Source organism: Haemorhous mexicanus, chromosome 1 (genome assembly GCF_027477595.1).
Source record: "Haemorhous mexicanus isolate bHaeMex1 chromosome 1, bHaeMex1.pri, whole genome shotgun sequence".
NCBI lineage: Eukaryota > Metazoa > Chordata > Aves > Passeriformes > Fringillidae > Haemorhous > Haemorhous mexicanus.
Window position 1 is genome coordinate 58,353,716 of NC_082341.1, and position 15,744 is coordinate 58,369,459.

General features: G+C 40.5%; 1 protein-coding gene across 1 annotated transcript in view; it reads left to right on the plus strand.

The window, feature by feature from the left end:
• Window positions 1-13,220, plus strand: part of CNTNAP2 (contactin associated protein 2) — a 1,014,330-nt gene extending 1,001,110 nt beyond the window's left edge. Inside the window, exons 23-24 of the mRNA XM_059850210.1 lie at window positions 6,933-7,004; window positions 7,999-13,220. Coding sequence (XP_059706193.1) covers window positions 6,933-7,004; window positions 7,999-8,198 — 272 coding nt within the window. The 3' untranslated portion in view covers window positions 8,199-13,220. The remainder of the gene's footprint in view (window positions 1-6,932; window positions 7,005-7,998) is intronic.
• Window positions 13,221-15,744: the final 2,524 nt, after the last annotated feature.

Genomic DNA, 15,744 nt, shown 5'->3' on the forward strand with positions numbered 1-15,744 from the left:
ACTGACTGGGGGAGTTTGAGCTGCAGGGATGGGTCTCCTGATCTCCTAATAAGGCACAAGTGTTTCAGTCCCTTTGTTAGGAAGATTGCCTGTCAAGACCAAAAAAAAAAAAAAAAAAAAAAAAAAAAAAAAAAAAAAAAAATTGTACATCTCTCTTAGTGTAAGCCATTGGTAAAACTCCATTTCCTCCTCTCCTAAAGCTCACCTGCAGAAGGAGGTTAAAGGGCTGGTAACACAGCAATTCATAAACAGCTATCTTTGCTGATTATGTTGTCTGCTGTCTAGTGTTGAGAGTCTGCATTGTCCCAGTTCATTGACCAGGGAGCTTTCACTTCATTTTCTCCCAGCACTGCCATTGTTCATTGCTAGCATTTCCATTGTTCATTCCAAAATTCATGCTTTTTTTTTTTTACAGTAACCTCCAACAACACTTTTCTTCTATAATCCCCACTTACCTTCCCACTGTCCCAGGCATTTGCATGCAGAAGGGTGTTCAGAGGACCATTTAAGTTTCTACGAAACCATCATTTAAAAGGATTTTTTAATTTATACTCATTTTGTATTGAAATAAAAAGAGAGGATTAGAGAACCTTCACACTAGAAATGTAAACCCACAGGTTTTGTGTTTTCCATTATCTCTGTGCATATATCTCTCTCAGCTGAACTCACCAGAAGCTGACATAAAAACTGCTTGAGATTCAACAAAAAGTTCTTAGGGATAAAAAATATTTCAAAATATTTCAAAACATTTTTGATCTAACTGAACATACCTGACAAAACTTAGAATAAGTAATTGGTCCAAATAACACTAAGGAGGATTTTTTTCCTCTCTGAACCCCCCCCAGTCAAGATGGTTGTAAAAGACTGAAAAAATTAGTGAATTTTGTTCCACCATGGAGATTCTCATGTTCCAAATAATTAGCATTATTGGCAGCAGAGAGAATAAGATGACATTTTTTAAATTAAAAGCCCCAATTTACCCTCTAAGCTGCACGTCTGTTCTGGTAGTTACAGAATTGCTAAGTGGGTGTATTTTTTCCAATATCCTGTAACTTGTGCTATATAAAAAATTATTAAGTCTGTGACTGTGAAGATTTCTATTTCCATAAATTCAGGAAAGTGGTTCATAATGGGGACATACATATAACCCTCTAACACTACACTTGAGGCATCTCTAAAAATTCAAGGAGGGACCATTGACCCCCCCCCCCATAGTATGCTAGAACCAAGCTGACCTTTTACAAACAACATGGTTAATAATATCTTTTAGATATTTTTGGGGGGGTAAGTGTGAGGTTGGATTTTTTTAAACTTGGAGGTGTTTAATATTAAAAATGTCTTCAGCCAAATTCTTGGTGTTAACACTTAACCTCTTAGCCTAGTGTACTTAGGACTTCCAGTAAAGTATGTTAACAGAGTTTAATGTTAAACAGTCCTCCCTCAGAATCTGCTCTCAAATGCCTAGGAAAGCAGGAGTAGGGGTAGTTTTTCTCCTTTCTGAGTTTTCAGCTTAGAAAAGTAGGAAAAAAATTAGATGAATTATTTTAAAAGATAAAAACACATGAACTTTCAATACAAAGACACAAAAAATGTGCATTAAAAGAGACAGCTTTTTTCATACTGCTTCAGACTTTTTTGTCTTTTTTGCTGAATTGCTGCATGAGAGCTCTTCACAGAGCCAAACTCAGGAGGAGAGAAGTGGGTGGGATGGGCACAGGTAGTGGGATGAGCACAAAAGGGCACTCTAAGGATTGTGCTGTTCACCTTTGATGTAGGACTGTGTCATGGCATTGTTTACTCCTGCTCCATCACTTCTGTGCATGTGTTTAGAGTTTCACTTGTGATCCAGTCCCTTCAGGAAGGGGAATGGGGCTGTTACTGCACATTAATTTCTACTATCAAGAGTCAAGCAATTAGGTTCTGTACTTAGAGTCTGTAATAAGGAGAGCTCTGTAATTTCAAGCCACAGCAGTACAGACTCACCCGACCAGCTGAGCTGACATAATTTGCAGAATGACACCAGAGAGCTTGCTTTTATTTTTCTCTGTGCTGTGGTCCAATGGAGAACCAGATTAATGAAAAGATCTAGTATCCAGCACTTTCTCATAATCCTAACATGTAAGTGGGTGTTTGCTGTCATTACAGATGCTTGGCTGCAAAATAGAATTTGGAAGAAGGAGTTATAGTTCACATCTTTTCTGCTTTTAATCAATGCCTTGATTGATGTGGGTTTTATGTACCTTGTGATCACCAGATCTGGTGGTTCTGGTTGCTTGTCCAGTTCATATTTATGTGAAAACCCAACTGGTTTTAGTAATGCATAAACACCTCTCAAAACCACGGACATCTGTAAAGATGAAAGGCCAAAGAAGTCTTACAGCACATAAGATCTAGTCTGAACAAGCTCACTTTCCAGCATTTCGCATTTCATTGGTTGTTTCAGACCTGTGATAACTCTCAAACTTCCTTTTTTGGAGCAAATCTAAACTGCATCTTCCTTTGTATTGTGGTATATTTTAACCAAGACTTGCCCACTCAGAAAAAAAGTTCAGTTAAAAAAATTGCTTTCAATGACTTATGTATAACACTCCTATTAATGTACCTCTAAACAAAATTTGCCTTTTTACTGTGTGCTTCTTGATACTGCTCTTTACCTGAAAATGCACACCTCACTTCAGTTTTGGGTTTCCCCTTGCCTTTACTGAATAGCCTTTTGCTCATTTCTCAGCCCACACTCATCTTCTGGACAACTTTACCAAGGTCATTTTTTTTTATCTCAATTTTGTGAGTTTGCAAAAGACTTTTATGTGGGATCTATTCTAAAACATTTTCCCTCTGAAAATGGCAGGTGCAAAATCACGCCTGTCATAATGAAGCAGAATTAATTCATTCAGCTAAACCAAGCACATCTGTCATCTTTAACATCTAATCCTAATTGTCCTCTGTTTATCCAGTCCCATCCTCCCTCTCCATTTATTGAGGGCTGCTGTTTTGCATCTGACTGTGGCAATGACCATGCTGGGCATGCTGAAGGATGGTAGGTCTCCTGCTGCATTTCTGTGGTCATCTAAAGCTTCAAATGTCATTAAAATGATGGGCAGAATAAGGAATTTGCCTGCAGTCAGTCTTTAATCACCCTTTTAGGTACTGCAAAGTTTCTTCAACCCCATTTACCCTAATAATATAAAGATGAAAAGTGCAAAACATAAGCACAGACTCCGTAGGTTTGCTCAGTGCTTATTGAAACTATGGCCTTGTAAACAGCACCCCGTGAAAGAAAGAGGAAGCAAAGTGTACTGTGCCCTTTTACATAAGTTAGCTTCAGGATGGTGGTGTTTGAAGCAGACCTGATGACCTGCTGGGGAAAGACAGCAAAGAACAGCAATGCAAAGAACAGCATCAGCCAGCTCGGATCCTGGCAGGGAAGCAGATGAAGTGATGTTTGTGAGCCACAGAGAAGCTTAGCATTTCCTGGTACAGAGCAATCTGTCCCTGCACTAGCTGCAGGTTTTAGGAAAAGGTCTTTGGTGTGCTGTGACAGCAAACTGATAGCTCTGTGCCACAGCTGCATGAGCAGAGGATTTCAGGCAGCTGGCAGGACATTTCTTGGGTCAATATTTAGCTTTTCAGGATAGATTTTCTGTTTCCCAGGATAGATTAAAAAGCTCTTTGCTCTGTTCTTCATGTTTTGAATCACACACATGGCTACTTGGAGAAACCTAGGGAAGATTTGTTTTAGGAATTACTCTTTACAGCCTATGAACAGCACTTTATCTAGTCTTCAGTGCTTTTACCAGGGGATCAGTATTACTGCTGTCCCTTTGTCAGTATGCTCTGATGTGTTCTTTCCTCTTTTAGTTCCTGAATTCCAGCAGCAATGAAAGAAAAACTCTTTTTCGTTGTCTTTTTGGTTTGATATTGCCAAGGAATGTGACTGTAGTAAGGTCAGAGAGGATTGCCCATGTGTTTGAATGATGTAACTCTTGTCTGAAATACCTGCACTTGGTACCTGCTGGGCACAAGACTCTGTTAAGTTCATCTTGGAGGGTAATTGCTGTGGCAGGAATTGCTCTTTGTGGTTCTTAGTCCTCTGACCTATTGCTCTTTCTGATCTTTTGAGAAGCTACTGAAGAATTTCAAGGCAATGTCCTATTAAAAAAGGAAACTAATTAGTTGGTTTTCTTCTTCTTTATCTATGTATAGTAAGTAAAAAAATTTTACTTACTATAATTTTACTTACTAAAAAATCTATTCAAGTAAAAAAATTTTATGGATTTTTTTGCAGCAAAATATATTCTATAGCCCCACATTTGGATGAGATTTTAGATACAACTTTTCAGTCAAAAAATCCCCATAATATGCAAGCAGGTCCCTTGGTGGCACAAGAATACTTGAACAGCAATGAATGAATTACAGTGATAATATCTGCCCATGCTACTCCAAGTGCTTTTAAAAAAAGATTCATGAAAGTCTAAACTCCTTTTTCTTTCCTGCAGCACTCCTTGTGCTCCAGCAGCTGCAGCAGGGCACAATTTTGCCAATCTGATGATGAGCTCTTGCTGAATTAGTGTCCCCTGCCCCCAGACACATGTTCTTGTTCCCTTCTTGTCAGAGGTGAGAGTCTCAGAGTGAGCCACAAGTGCTTGTTGATCCCATGGACAGCTCCTCCTGAGTGTGTTGGATGTCTGGGTGCCACGCAGAGCAGCTGTGTGTGGAGGTATTGGGTCCAGTCCTAGCAGCAGCTCTCAGACGAGATCAAGGACAGAGCTCCACATCCTGCATCATGTCCTTCCTTATCCTGCAGTGTGCTTCAGTGCCTGTTGAACATCATAGACTGTGGTCTTCCATCTGCCAGGAATCCCTTGTAGCATAGCCAGTGTGTTGTGGCAGCTCAAGAGGGATCATGCTGCCCTGAACAGCAGCCTTCCTCTTTCTTCACACTTCACTAGTGCCATTGTTCTTGAAATAACCTTTGAAAAGAAGATAAAAAATAATATTTAATTGTAGGGGAAGGAGGAGCTGTGACCATTGTAGGTTTTCAGATTTCTTTCAGATTTCTTGGACACAGGAGACCAACTCTAAAGCAAATACTAGGACTTGTTAACTGCCTGTGCTTCTGCTCAGATGACAAGGGGACTCCTTTTGGCTTTGAATGGCAGAGAGGAATTCCTTGTGATTTGGCAAACTGATGCTTTCCCCACAGTGTTATTTGGCTTTAGGATTTTCCTTGAGATGCAGGGAGGGCAGGTTTGAAAGTAGGATTTCCCATTGCCAGCCCTTCCCTTTTAGCACTACAAGAGTATGTTTATAGACCCTGTGCCAAAATGTCTTCATTAATGGTCCTGGCACAGCTCTTTGGAGCAAAATCCACTGATATGGAACCAGGTATTTATTTATCTTCTACAACTTATAGCTTGATTCATTTCAGAGGGGTGCAGGTGAAGGTTTTCAGGAGCCAGAGCACCAACAAATGTCAAAGGCACAAGTGCTGCTGGAGAAAACTGCTGGACAGGGCCCCTCTGCTGAGCTCTGAGAAGCACACTCCTGTTTGTCCCCCAGGCAGCCAGCCAAAAACCAGCTGCTGAGCACACAGCTGGTTTGACTCTCTCCCAGAGCAGGCACACAGAGGGCTCCTCTAACCCCAAACCTCTTTTCAGGCCATGTGGCAAGCTGAAACCATTCATTCTTTTGTGCAGCTGCTTTACAATACAAAAGGAACTTTATTATGGGTTTTAGTCCATGGTAACAGAAAGACAGTTGATTTCCCTCAGCCAGTTTTTGGTATACTGAATGAATCACTGGTCTGTAAAGGCAACTGATTATTTTCATACCGTATCACCTAGTCCATCAAGCAAGGAAAATACAGTGGGGTTTTAAAGGCTGCTCTGAGAAGCAGTTAATGTCCTTGATTATTTTAACTTTCTCCAGTAAATGCACTTCTAACAACATTTTCCCTATGTTAAAATCGATGTCTTGGTCCAGGGGCAAAGAAGGAAATTATTGCAACAGCTCACCCAGCTCCCTAGGCTTGCTTAGTCATTGCAGTTGCTATGTCTGACTCTAAAGAAAATGCTGATAAGTTTAATTGATGAGATTGCCTCTGCGATATTTTCTGGAGGTTAAAACAAAGGCTACCGTCCAAACTCATCCAATTTCATCCAATTCTGCTGCAAGGAGTTTCTCCTTTTCAGGTCGCTGACCAATGAATTCTGGCATATTTGCCTGTATTTTCCTCTCCTTAACTGTGTGCTGGAGGCTCTCCTCATCCACAGCCTCCCATGCCTCAGCTCCTCCAGCTCACAGTCTTGCTCCTCAGCTCCAAAGCAGCTCCATCAGTGGCTCAGCTGCCATGCTGGGCTTTCTCCCAGAATGGCAAAAGTGCTCTGGGGGGTGGCTGCTCTACGGCTCTGACCAACAGAAGCTGCAGCCTCTCTCTTACCTTGGACTGTGCAGCAGCAAAAGGGATTCAAGTTCTTTCTTTCAAGGAGCTTGAATTTGTACCCAGTGGTGGTTACAAAATCCTGAAAACTTCTGAAGCCTTAAATAGGTAGCAGTGACAAAGACAAAAATCTCTGTAATGATAAGTATGATCACACACTTTTAAAAGAGAGGGGTTTGTTTTGTTTTGTGCTTTTTTACTACTTAAAACTTACTGACTTTTTGTTAAAGGACAAAAAGTCTTCCTGTACCAATAGCAATCCTTACCAAGGGTATCTCCTTTATTTTAATTTTATTTTTGTTACAAGGAGCAAGCAAGTAGTTCTGAGGGATTAGACAATATTAACAGATCTTTTTGGTTTTATTCTTCTATAGATAAATGTCTAGAGATCACAGTTCTCTTTAAATTGTATCTGATGATGTTGGATGTATGTCTGAACTTTTACAGCAGTTTCACTACTATTTACAACATGAATCTTTAATTCTATTTACAGCAAGTGCTGATTTTCCATACAATGGTCAAGCTATAGGAGATGGAGTTAACAGAAACTCAGCTATTATTGGAGGTAAGAAAACTGTCTACTTTTCCAAGGCACTTTGCAGTCTCTGATGGCTGAATTGAAGCTGGTAATAAGGCTTCAATTTCCATATCCAGGTTTAGGTTTGTTACTTTAGTCTTGATTTGCTGTGTAATTTTTCCTTTCTAATTTATATTTTTATCATTACTTATAACTTTTCCTAATACTTTGAAACTTTACAATACTGGAAGGATAGCATTGCATTCCTCAGAAAAATTCAGGCCACACTTGAGGAGCCTCAGTTCACCTGCCCAATGCAGCAGTTAATGTAAAGTGACATAACATTACTCTGGCTGGTAACAATAATTTTTTCTGAAAATTTTATAACATCTTCATCCTGGGAGATTCCTTTGCCTGTAGAGAAGGGCCCAGACAGGAACAGTGTTGTTTTATCACACAGATACATATACCTAAGAGGATAACACTTCTCTGTAACAGGGTTGAACCCAAAATAGACCATTGCAGGGAGAGCAATTAAGGCTAGAACTGATGATGAAGTGGGAACATCTGCAATTATGTGGAGCCAGTGCTTAGTGGGTGGTGTGAGCCAACAGTGAACCGAGCCAATTTTCAGGGACATGTAGAGGAGCTAGGATAGGTCTTTATAGCCATTGACTGGAAAGTGAACATCAGACATTCCACCTTCAAAGAGCTGCCCACACATCACCAACACACCCCACTGTTCTGGGAGTGTTTAGCACCCTCTGCCTCATGGTCAGCAAAGCTTGGGTCTGTTAAAAGGTATTAATGTTGATGTTCTTACCTACGAGATGAGAGTCACCAGCAGCCTTCAAGGAGCTTCATTCTGTATGTAGTGGAAACCATAAATAAATATTAGAGTAGTGGAAACCAGGCAACTGTGGTGATGCCCACGTGCCCAAGTAACTTCAGCTCAGCTCAGAGGAGTTTTGGGATCCTGGCTTTGTGTTAAAGCCTGCAGCTGGTCTCACCGGGGGCATCTTTTCTTCCCTCCTGTGCGCAGGCGTCATCGCGGTGGTGATCTTCACCATCCTCTGCACCTTGGTGTTCCTGATCCGCTACATGTTCCGCCACAAGGGAACCTACCACACCAACGAGGCCAAAGGGGCAGAGTCGGCCGAGAGCGCCGACGCCGCCATCATGAACAACGACCCCAACTTCACGGAGACCATCGACGAGAGCAAGAAGGAATGGCTTATCTAAGCCCACGGGGATGGGGCCTGGGGTGGGATACGGGCTGGGCCAGGGTGGGACTGGGATGACTCTTGCAGTGGAGAGAGAACACTCTGTGTCGGACGCTTGAGCACACATAGGATAAAAAGATCAGCACAACTGGAGGAGCAAGTGACGGGAAAATACCACTGAGACTGGAGAAAAAAAAAAAAGAATATCTCAAGCATTTAAGAAAAAATACTTTTTAATATTTATTTACAGCAAATTGCCCCTTCTGTATCCCAACGATTACAACAAAGAGCAGTTTTGCAGCTTCAGCACTGGTTACAATTTTCAGTAATACCTGTCTATTTCTCTGTGTGTTTAGAGATGTTCTGGATACCTGTGACAAGAAACAGGGCTGGTTTTTTATATTTTTAAAAGCTGTTTAAAATGTGGGGGCCTCTGCCCTGAGAACAAGTGGCAGCTCTTTCTTCCCGGCACTGTGTTCCTTCCTGGCTGGCCACTTCCCTGCCCTCAGCCCCGCACCTTTGTGACCACATCACCGTTTATTTGGGTGACACTGATCCAGGGGGTGGGATAGGGGGTGAGGACTAATGCAAATCTTATTCACCAGTTTCTCAACATCTCATCAGCCCGTGTCAGCCCTGGCAAGACCCATCTTCTTGACCCAGGCACTTCACTGATTGTGTGCAATTCTCATCAGCAATGTAAAAATACTGTTATTATGACTACTATTACTAAAGAGGATTATCATAAAGCACAGGAGGCTTTAAAGGTTTTTTGTATTGTTTTGTTGGTCTCTGAGGGAGGATGATGCTGTGTGAGTCTGTAGACCTAGTCTGTTCCTGTGTCTTTATCTATGGCACCAGATCAGCACCTGAGGCACGTGCCAAGTTAAACTCAGCTCTGCCTTTGGCATACTGGCATATTCTGTACATCGTAGTAGGGAATTAGAGACAATTTTTTTGCTTCTCTTTATTCTTAATAGGCTGTCATAGAAGTATTAATACAGCTTTACTCAGTGCATTTGAACCCATGGACTTCAAATTCCCTTTTTTTTTTTTTCAACTTGAGAGTAGCAATTTATTCCTTAAATCCCTTGTTTCAGTCCCTTCGCAAGGAAAGCCTCCGCTGGCAGTGCTTGCACAGTCAGGAAGATGAGGCAAAGGAGGCTTGAAAACTGCCTCCAGAGCAGGTGAGGAACACACAGCAGACAGGGCAGAGTTACTTTTCAATACAGAGATTTACCCCAAATATTTTACTGTCTTTGTAAGGCATTTTTAAGAATAGCAAGGCCAATGCCAAGTACAGCATTGCATCCCATTTTTCCTCTCAAATCAGGAGTGTCCTAGGTGTCACCTGAACAGCAGGCAGACAGCTAGAAGGAAAGACAAAGGGACAGCCTGAAGACTTAATATCCTTTAGTGGCAATAATTTAACAAAGCTTTAGCTTGCCCTCTGTAGAGAAGCATGATTCTCCTGTGGTCTGAATTGATAGGAATTTAAGGCCTTAGTGGACAGGTTTTGCAGTGGAACAGAATGAAGGAATGAATATACTGCAGGGCTTTGCCTTGTGCTAAAAGAACAGAAAAAATACCAGGAATTTCCCTTTAAAAGTATTTATTCTTCTGACAGTGTTGTCTTTAATATTTCTGGGTTTAGTATGCACAGATTTAATTCATTTTTCTGCACAAGAATGATTTATTTTTCACCCAGAAATGCAATCTACTGCACTGAGAAGTGCTGGCATTTTTGATTTCATCATCTCTTTGGTTACAACTTTCATTATTCTAATTGACATTTTAAAAAAGGAAAAAAATCATATAGGGGAAAGAAAATACTGGAGTCTTACCAGACAAGACATTGATAAGCACAATTTGTCAGAAAGTAGGCCAGGTAGTTTGGGTTTTAAGGATGGTAACCTAAAGTTCTGTTTTAGAGGAACATTATCATTGAAAATAGATATCAGAGCAAATCAAGCCCATTAATTCATTCTACTGATGAATTTGAAATTAGCGACAAAAAAGTTGCCAGTTTTAAAAGCAATTACTGTTTCTCAGGTAACATACATGGCAGAGAGGTTCAGGTAGGCATAAAAATTACCTCTGTTACTCTTGTGCTCTGCAGTCTTTTGCCTTGCCTCCAGTATTTACCTCTGCCTCTCTTGTCTGTAATCAAGCAGATGAGTCCTGGGTTTAATCATGGGTGTAAAATAAGTCTTCTCGCCTTGGGGAATATCAGCAGGGGATGGATCTACCCCGTACCACCACTCAGCAAACTACCTAGAAATCACAGATGTCTCTGTAGGATTGAAAAGGCATTATCTTTTCTCTATGATTTTATGTTTCATTTTATTTTAATGGTATTTTAGTCCACTCTAAAAAACATCCTTGCCTGCAACTTCAAGCTACCAAGAGAAGTGAACAGAGCATCATTTGCATACATTGGCATTTGATTTGCAGAAAAAAACACTCCTAATCTGAATTTAATGTCTGTGAGGAAGATCAGACTTCTGTATCCTGAGAGACTAGAGTCTTCTGCTACTTTATGTGGGAGAGACAGATTTAACAGCCATCGTGCAAATAGTGTTGAGGCCAAAAGCCTCAGCACGGCATTAGAAGGTAAAATGGCTTGATCTCCATGTCTAACCAAGTTCTTGGCAAAGCAAGAGACAGTTGTCTCTGGTTATGGTAGGGAGGCCTGTGATATCTAGTCACTGATTTCCTAAAAAAATTACCAGCTAATCTCCCACAAGCCTGGGATATTAAGTGAGAACTTTTGGGAAATAACCTTTGACCATTGCATAAGCAATAGTTATAAATTGGTGTCTTAATTTTGAAAAACAGCTTAAATTTCTGAAATCAAATCAAGGTCATCTGCATCTCTCCATTGACTGGACACCGTGGACCTTTTTCTGTAAAATGCATTAGTGCTGTGTTAAAATACAGCCACTTTCATAACCTAGAAACCTTTAAATATTAGAATTCTTGTTTCTCCTTAAATTGGACCTTAGACATGATATTGTCGACAAGCAGCTGTCTCTGTAGAGGGATTTGGTGACTTTGGGTGGATTCCTGCCTTTCTGATTTGTATTTCATTTCTGAGAATGGTGTATGTCTAATTATAGGCACTGGTCATTTAGCATCCTGGCAGTGAAGCAGGAGCAGACTCAGAGATGCAGCCTGCGTATTTTGCTAGCACTATATTTATTCTGAAAATTTCTTCCACTGCAAGCCTATAATTGAAGGCTGAAACAACATCCAGAGTTTATTTCACCCACTCTTACTTGTGCCAAAAATCCATGTTGTTCAACAGGTATGAGGGAAAATCTGCTTGAGGGGAGAGTGGATCCTGCTTTTATAAACTCTGTACTTTCCCCAAAGAATATTAAAATAATCAGTCTTTTATCACCTGTTTTGTAGCTGTTTCACCTATTTGAACTGTGCAGAGAAATGTAGCTTCTTGTACTGGTTTGGGAACCAAAGTGTCCCAGTTGTGTTTCTAAAGGGTCATTCCTGACACCACAGAAAACAACGGCAAAAGTTCCACCAGCAGTGGAGAGAGCAAGACTGGGCTGGAGATCAGGTCTCCCAGTGTTAGTGAAATAATGTAAGCAATATTTTGGATTCTCATTCGCAAGACTTGCAGACCACCAGGTAATGAGACATGGAGCTCCAAGGAACCAAAACAATGGAAAACTTATTTTGATGTCAGCCCAGCCTCAAGGAAAATCAGCAGTCCAGTCTGGCAGTTTTGAATCAGGTCTTTCACACACTGTTTATTCTGTGTTTACTGGTAGAAAATTCAGATGTATGAAATAGGAATATGTATCTTTAACTTGTACTGGAGCATTTCTGCTTTGTACTTTTTGTGTCTTAAACTTTACCTGTACCTTTTATATCTCTTCTAGCAGTTACCACTTCAAAGCTACGGCAGCATTTTAGGGTCATGCGCTAGGCAGCATGATATATGTGAGAGGATGGGCATCACAAATATTTTAGTAAGACTGCCAAAGCAGTGGTGTATATGTACAAGTTTATTGTACTGATAAGAATTCATTTTAATTAAAACAATGTCCTTTAATGGCAGATGCATCTAATTTCCAGGGTATCTTTTGAAATGTGAAGCTAACTTCGACAAGCAATAGCTTTCAATATGGCTTATCCCATGAATGATTTCACATTCCATCAAGCATGGTAATCCTGAAAGGTTGTCAATCTTGAAAAGCAGAACCTAAATTCTGGTAATCAGATGTCATTATCTATCCTACAGAAATTAAACAGAAATCTTGCCTTCTAACAGCAACAGCATGCAAATTAGAATGAATGAAGGGCAGTGTGTTTGTATGCATAAATATCTTCTGTGAATGTCTTTCCTTTTAACTAAAGTTCTATTAGAAACCAGATTGGTAAATAAAGAGGGGGGGGGGGGAAGAAAAAAAAAGACATTTGAAATAGTTTTAATCACCATGACAGCTGTTTAATCATGCTTTGTATATTCTTATCATTGCCTGTATTTTCAACATCTCTAGTACCAGGAAATCAATTTGGAAAGGACAGAAGTCAGAAAGGCCTCTTAAGAAAAGACCTTTTGTACATGAAAAAAGGAACTTCAGAATGCAGTTATGGATAAGAAGAGAGGGTGCTAAAACCAGGGAAGATTTATTGAAGTGCAATATGTTCCTCTTGCATCAGTGTTACCTGTTACAAAGCGTACATCTGTACACGTTGAGGTGGGTAGAGGGTCAGAGAGCAGAAATTTAATGACTGCCTTTCTGCTTTTTCCCTTTCTGACCACTTTGCAGATAGCAGCAAGCAGTCTGCTTTCAGTTGTGATCACATTTGTTACTGCAGATTCTGTGGCACTGCCAGCCTAACAAGGGTTACATACTACAAATGACTGTGGGTTGTTTGCCTTCCTTTTCTATCATAACTCTGTCTTTTCCTTCATGAATGAGAGCCTTTTATTGAAACTATTAAGAACAATGTATGCCCAGCTCAACAGACTTGTGTCTGTTCCTTTTAATAAACTACTTTATCAGGCTTTAAAGTATTTTTATGACACGAAGCATTTTATAAAAGAATTGTGTTAAATGCACTTGAATGTGAGAGTGTGAAACCTAGGCAAAGAAGCATCAGTGCAGCAACCACCTGAGTCAGAGGCACTGTTGCTCTGTCTACAGCATGCATTGCTTTAACCACCCACCAAATCCCTGGATCTATCCAAGACCTTAACTTCCTTTGTGGAATATAACAGTGGCAAAGTCCTGGTGGGATACTGTGTTCAGGATGAGGTCAGACCACGTTCTGACCATTCTTTTTTGCTGACTGTTGAAACCCCTAGAAGGAGAGGCACACTTTATGCAGGAATATTTCTCATTTCTATAGAAAAGCTCTAGGACCAAGAGATGGGAGTGAAGGTTCAAGTGTAAAGCCCGACTGATACTTGAACATTGTGCCACGAAGAGTCTTTGCTGCCTTCTGCTGCCACATGTCTCACCACAGCCATGTGGCCCTGCAGGTGCACCTCCAAAACCTAAGGCTGTCCAGGATGTGATGTCTGCACCACAGACATCATATCCTGATGTCTGGGATATGGTGAATAAGATAGCAAATTTGCTCCAAATCCATGAGTCTGCAGTGCTAGCAAAATCACTCGCTCTTGAAATTAGGTGCGATTTTTAAGATAAACTCAGGCTGTGCCCTACAGTAGCAGGCACATATGGTGCCTCAAATGAGACAAGATTTGGAGCTGGTAATGGAAAAGCATTTATTTAACAATCTGTAACACAGTTCTTTTAATTCTGACTTTCACATCTAAGCAGATTTTTCTTAAGGCACTATGCTCAAAACACTTATTATGCCAACAGCTTAAGAATCAGGAAGAAAAGGGGCCAATTTTTGGCTTTTTTACACAAGAAGTCTTTTTCAAAAAGTACTTACTTTAAAAAAATGTTTGGTATCAACAGGTTCTTTCACAGAGAAGTATTTCTTTTCACTAATCTTCTATTTTCAAAATATCATGCAAGGAAAGTTGAGCAATTATTCAAGCACAACCAGAACCACTTCAGGGGGTAAGATATACTCCGGAAATATACATATAAGCAAATAACAAAATTAGTATATCCTTCTTCTTCTTCTTCTTCTTCTGTGATTCAGCAACTTCCAGTAATGTCTATTTGTACTCCCACTGCTGTTGTTTCCTTAAGGAAGACCATCTGGATTAAACAACAAACATAAAAGTGTGTACCTTTTGTTTTACCATAGATTAATATTCTCACTTGGTATGTAACAGTGTATTAAGGAAGAGCAAATTGTTATTTCCTCAGATTCCATAGCATTAATTCTGCTGTCTCCAAGGGTCAGAGATGTACTATCACCATATTAATTGTTATAATGCAGAGGTATTTATACTATAATATTCAACAACTAGCATTCTGTATTCTCTCACAGAGCTGCTCTAAGAAATTCTGATTTATTGAGAAGGTGGGTAGATGACATTTTCTGACAGGTGAGAAATGTAAATAACTGAAATTCACAGACACTAGAGCTGAGACCATGTGAGGGAATGTTTAGCCTGCAGAAAATGAAACTGTACCAGAAAGAGTTTCTTGCTTCCAGTCAGCAGCTCGGGGTAGGTACAGCACTGTGGCCAGTTATATAGTGCCACGTGTTCATTGCCTTTTTGGCCAAAATGTCTGAGCTCCTGTGTTTCACATGCTTTGAAATAGACTGTTGCAAGAGTACAGCTGAAGATGTCAAACTTAAACAAGCTGCTCTAGGCTTCTGGTGAGAGTACAGAGTCACAAGACCCAAGCTCTTCTACCTGCTTAGAAGACAAGTCTCAGATGTGTTGCTGCCTGTCCCTGTCTTTTGTCACCTTTTCCGCATCTTATGGAACATCACAGATTGAAAGGGACCACAAAACACCTTCTAGTCCAACATTTTGTGGGAAAGGGGACTTAGATGAGATAATCTAGCATCCTGTCCAGTCATAATGTTTTTTTCCCCACTGACTCCATTTCCAGGGTAGTAGGCTATCAATGGGCTCTTTAAGGCAGATAGAGTCACTGGAGCAAGGCAGCAAACTCTTTCAGCCAGAAAACAGAAAATTTAGATGATTTAGGTCAGGTGGAAGGAGGCTTCATTTGGGGCATTCCCAGCCTAGCAGCTCTCCTTCATTTCATCATGGCTTTGGTTAGCAATGGAGCAACTAGCCAAGTCTGTGTAATTTTTTAAACCCAGGTGGAAGTATGCAAGATAAACTTGGCTGAATAAAGACAAGGTAGCCATCCCCTGTATGCTAATGTTTGTTCTCTAAAGTGCACATTCTCGTGTGTCACTGAAGGAGTCTGACCTTGCCACAGGCAGTAAACCCTTCACAAGCTGAACAAATAGCCCTGCACTGCTTTGTATGAAAAACTCCTTTGGGCAAATGTTTAGAAGTAGATCTATGGTTTGCCATCATAAAATGCTGGACACAGTATCAGAAGCTAGGTGTAAGTTACTTCTGTTGTAAAATCAAGGTCTCTCTGCAGAGTTTTTGTCTTGCACTAATGAGACCTTTATCCCTG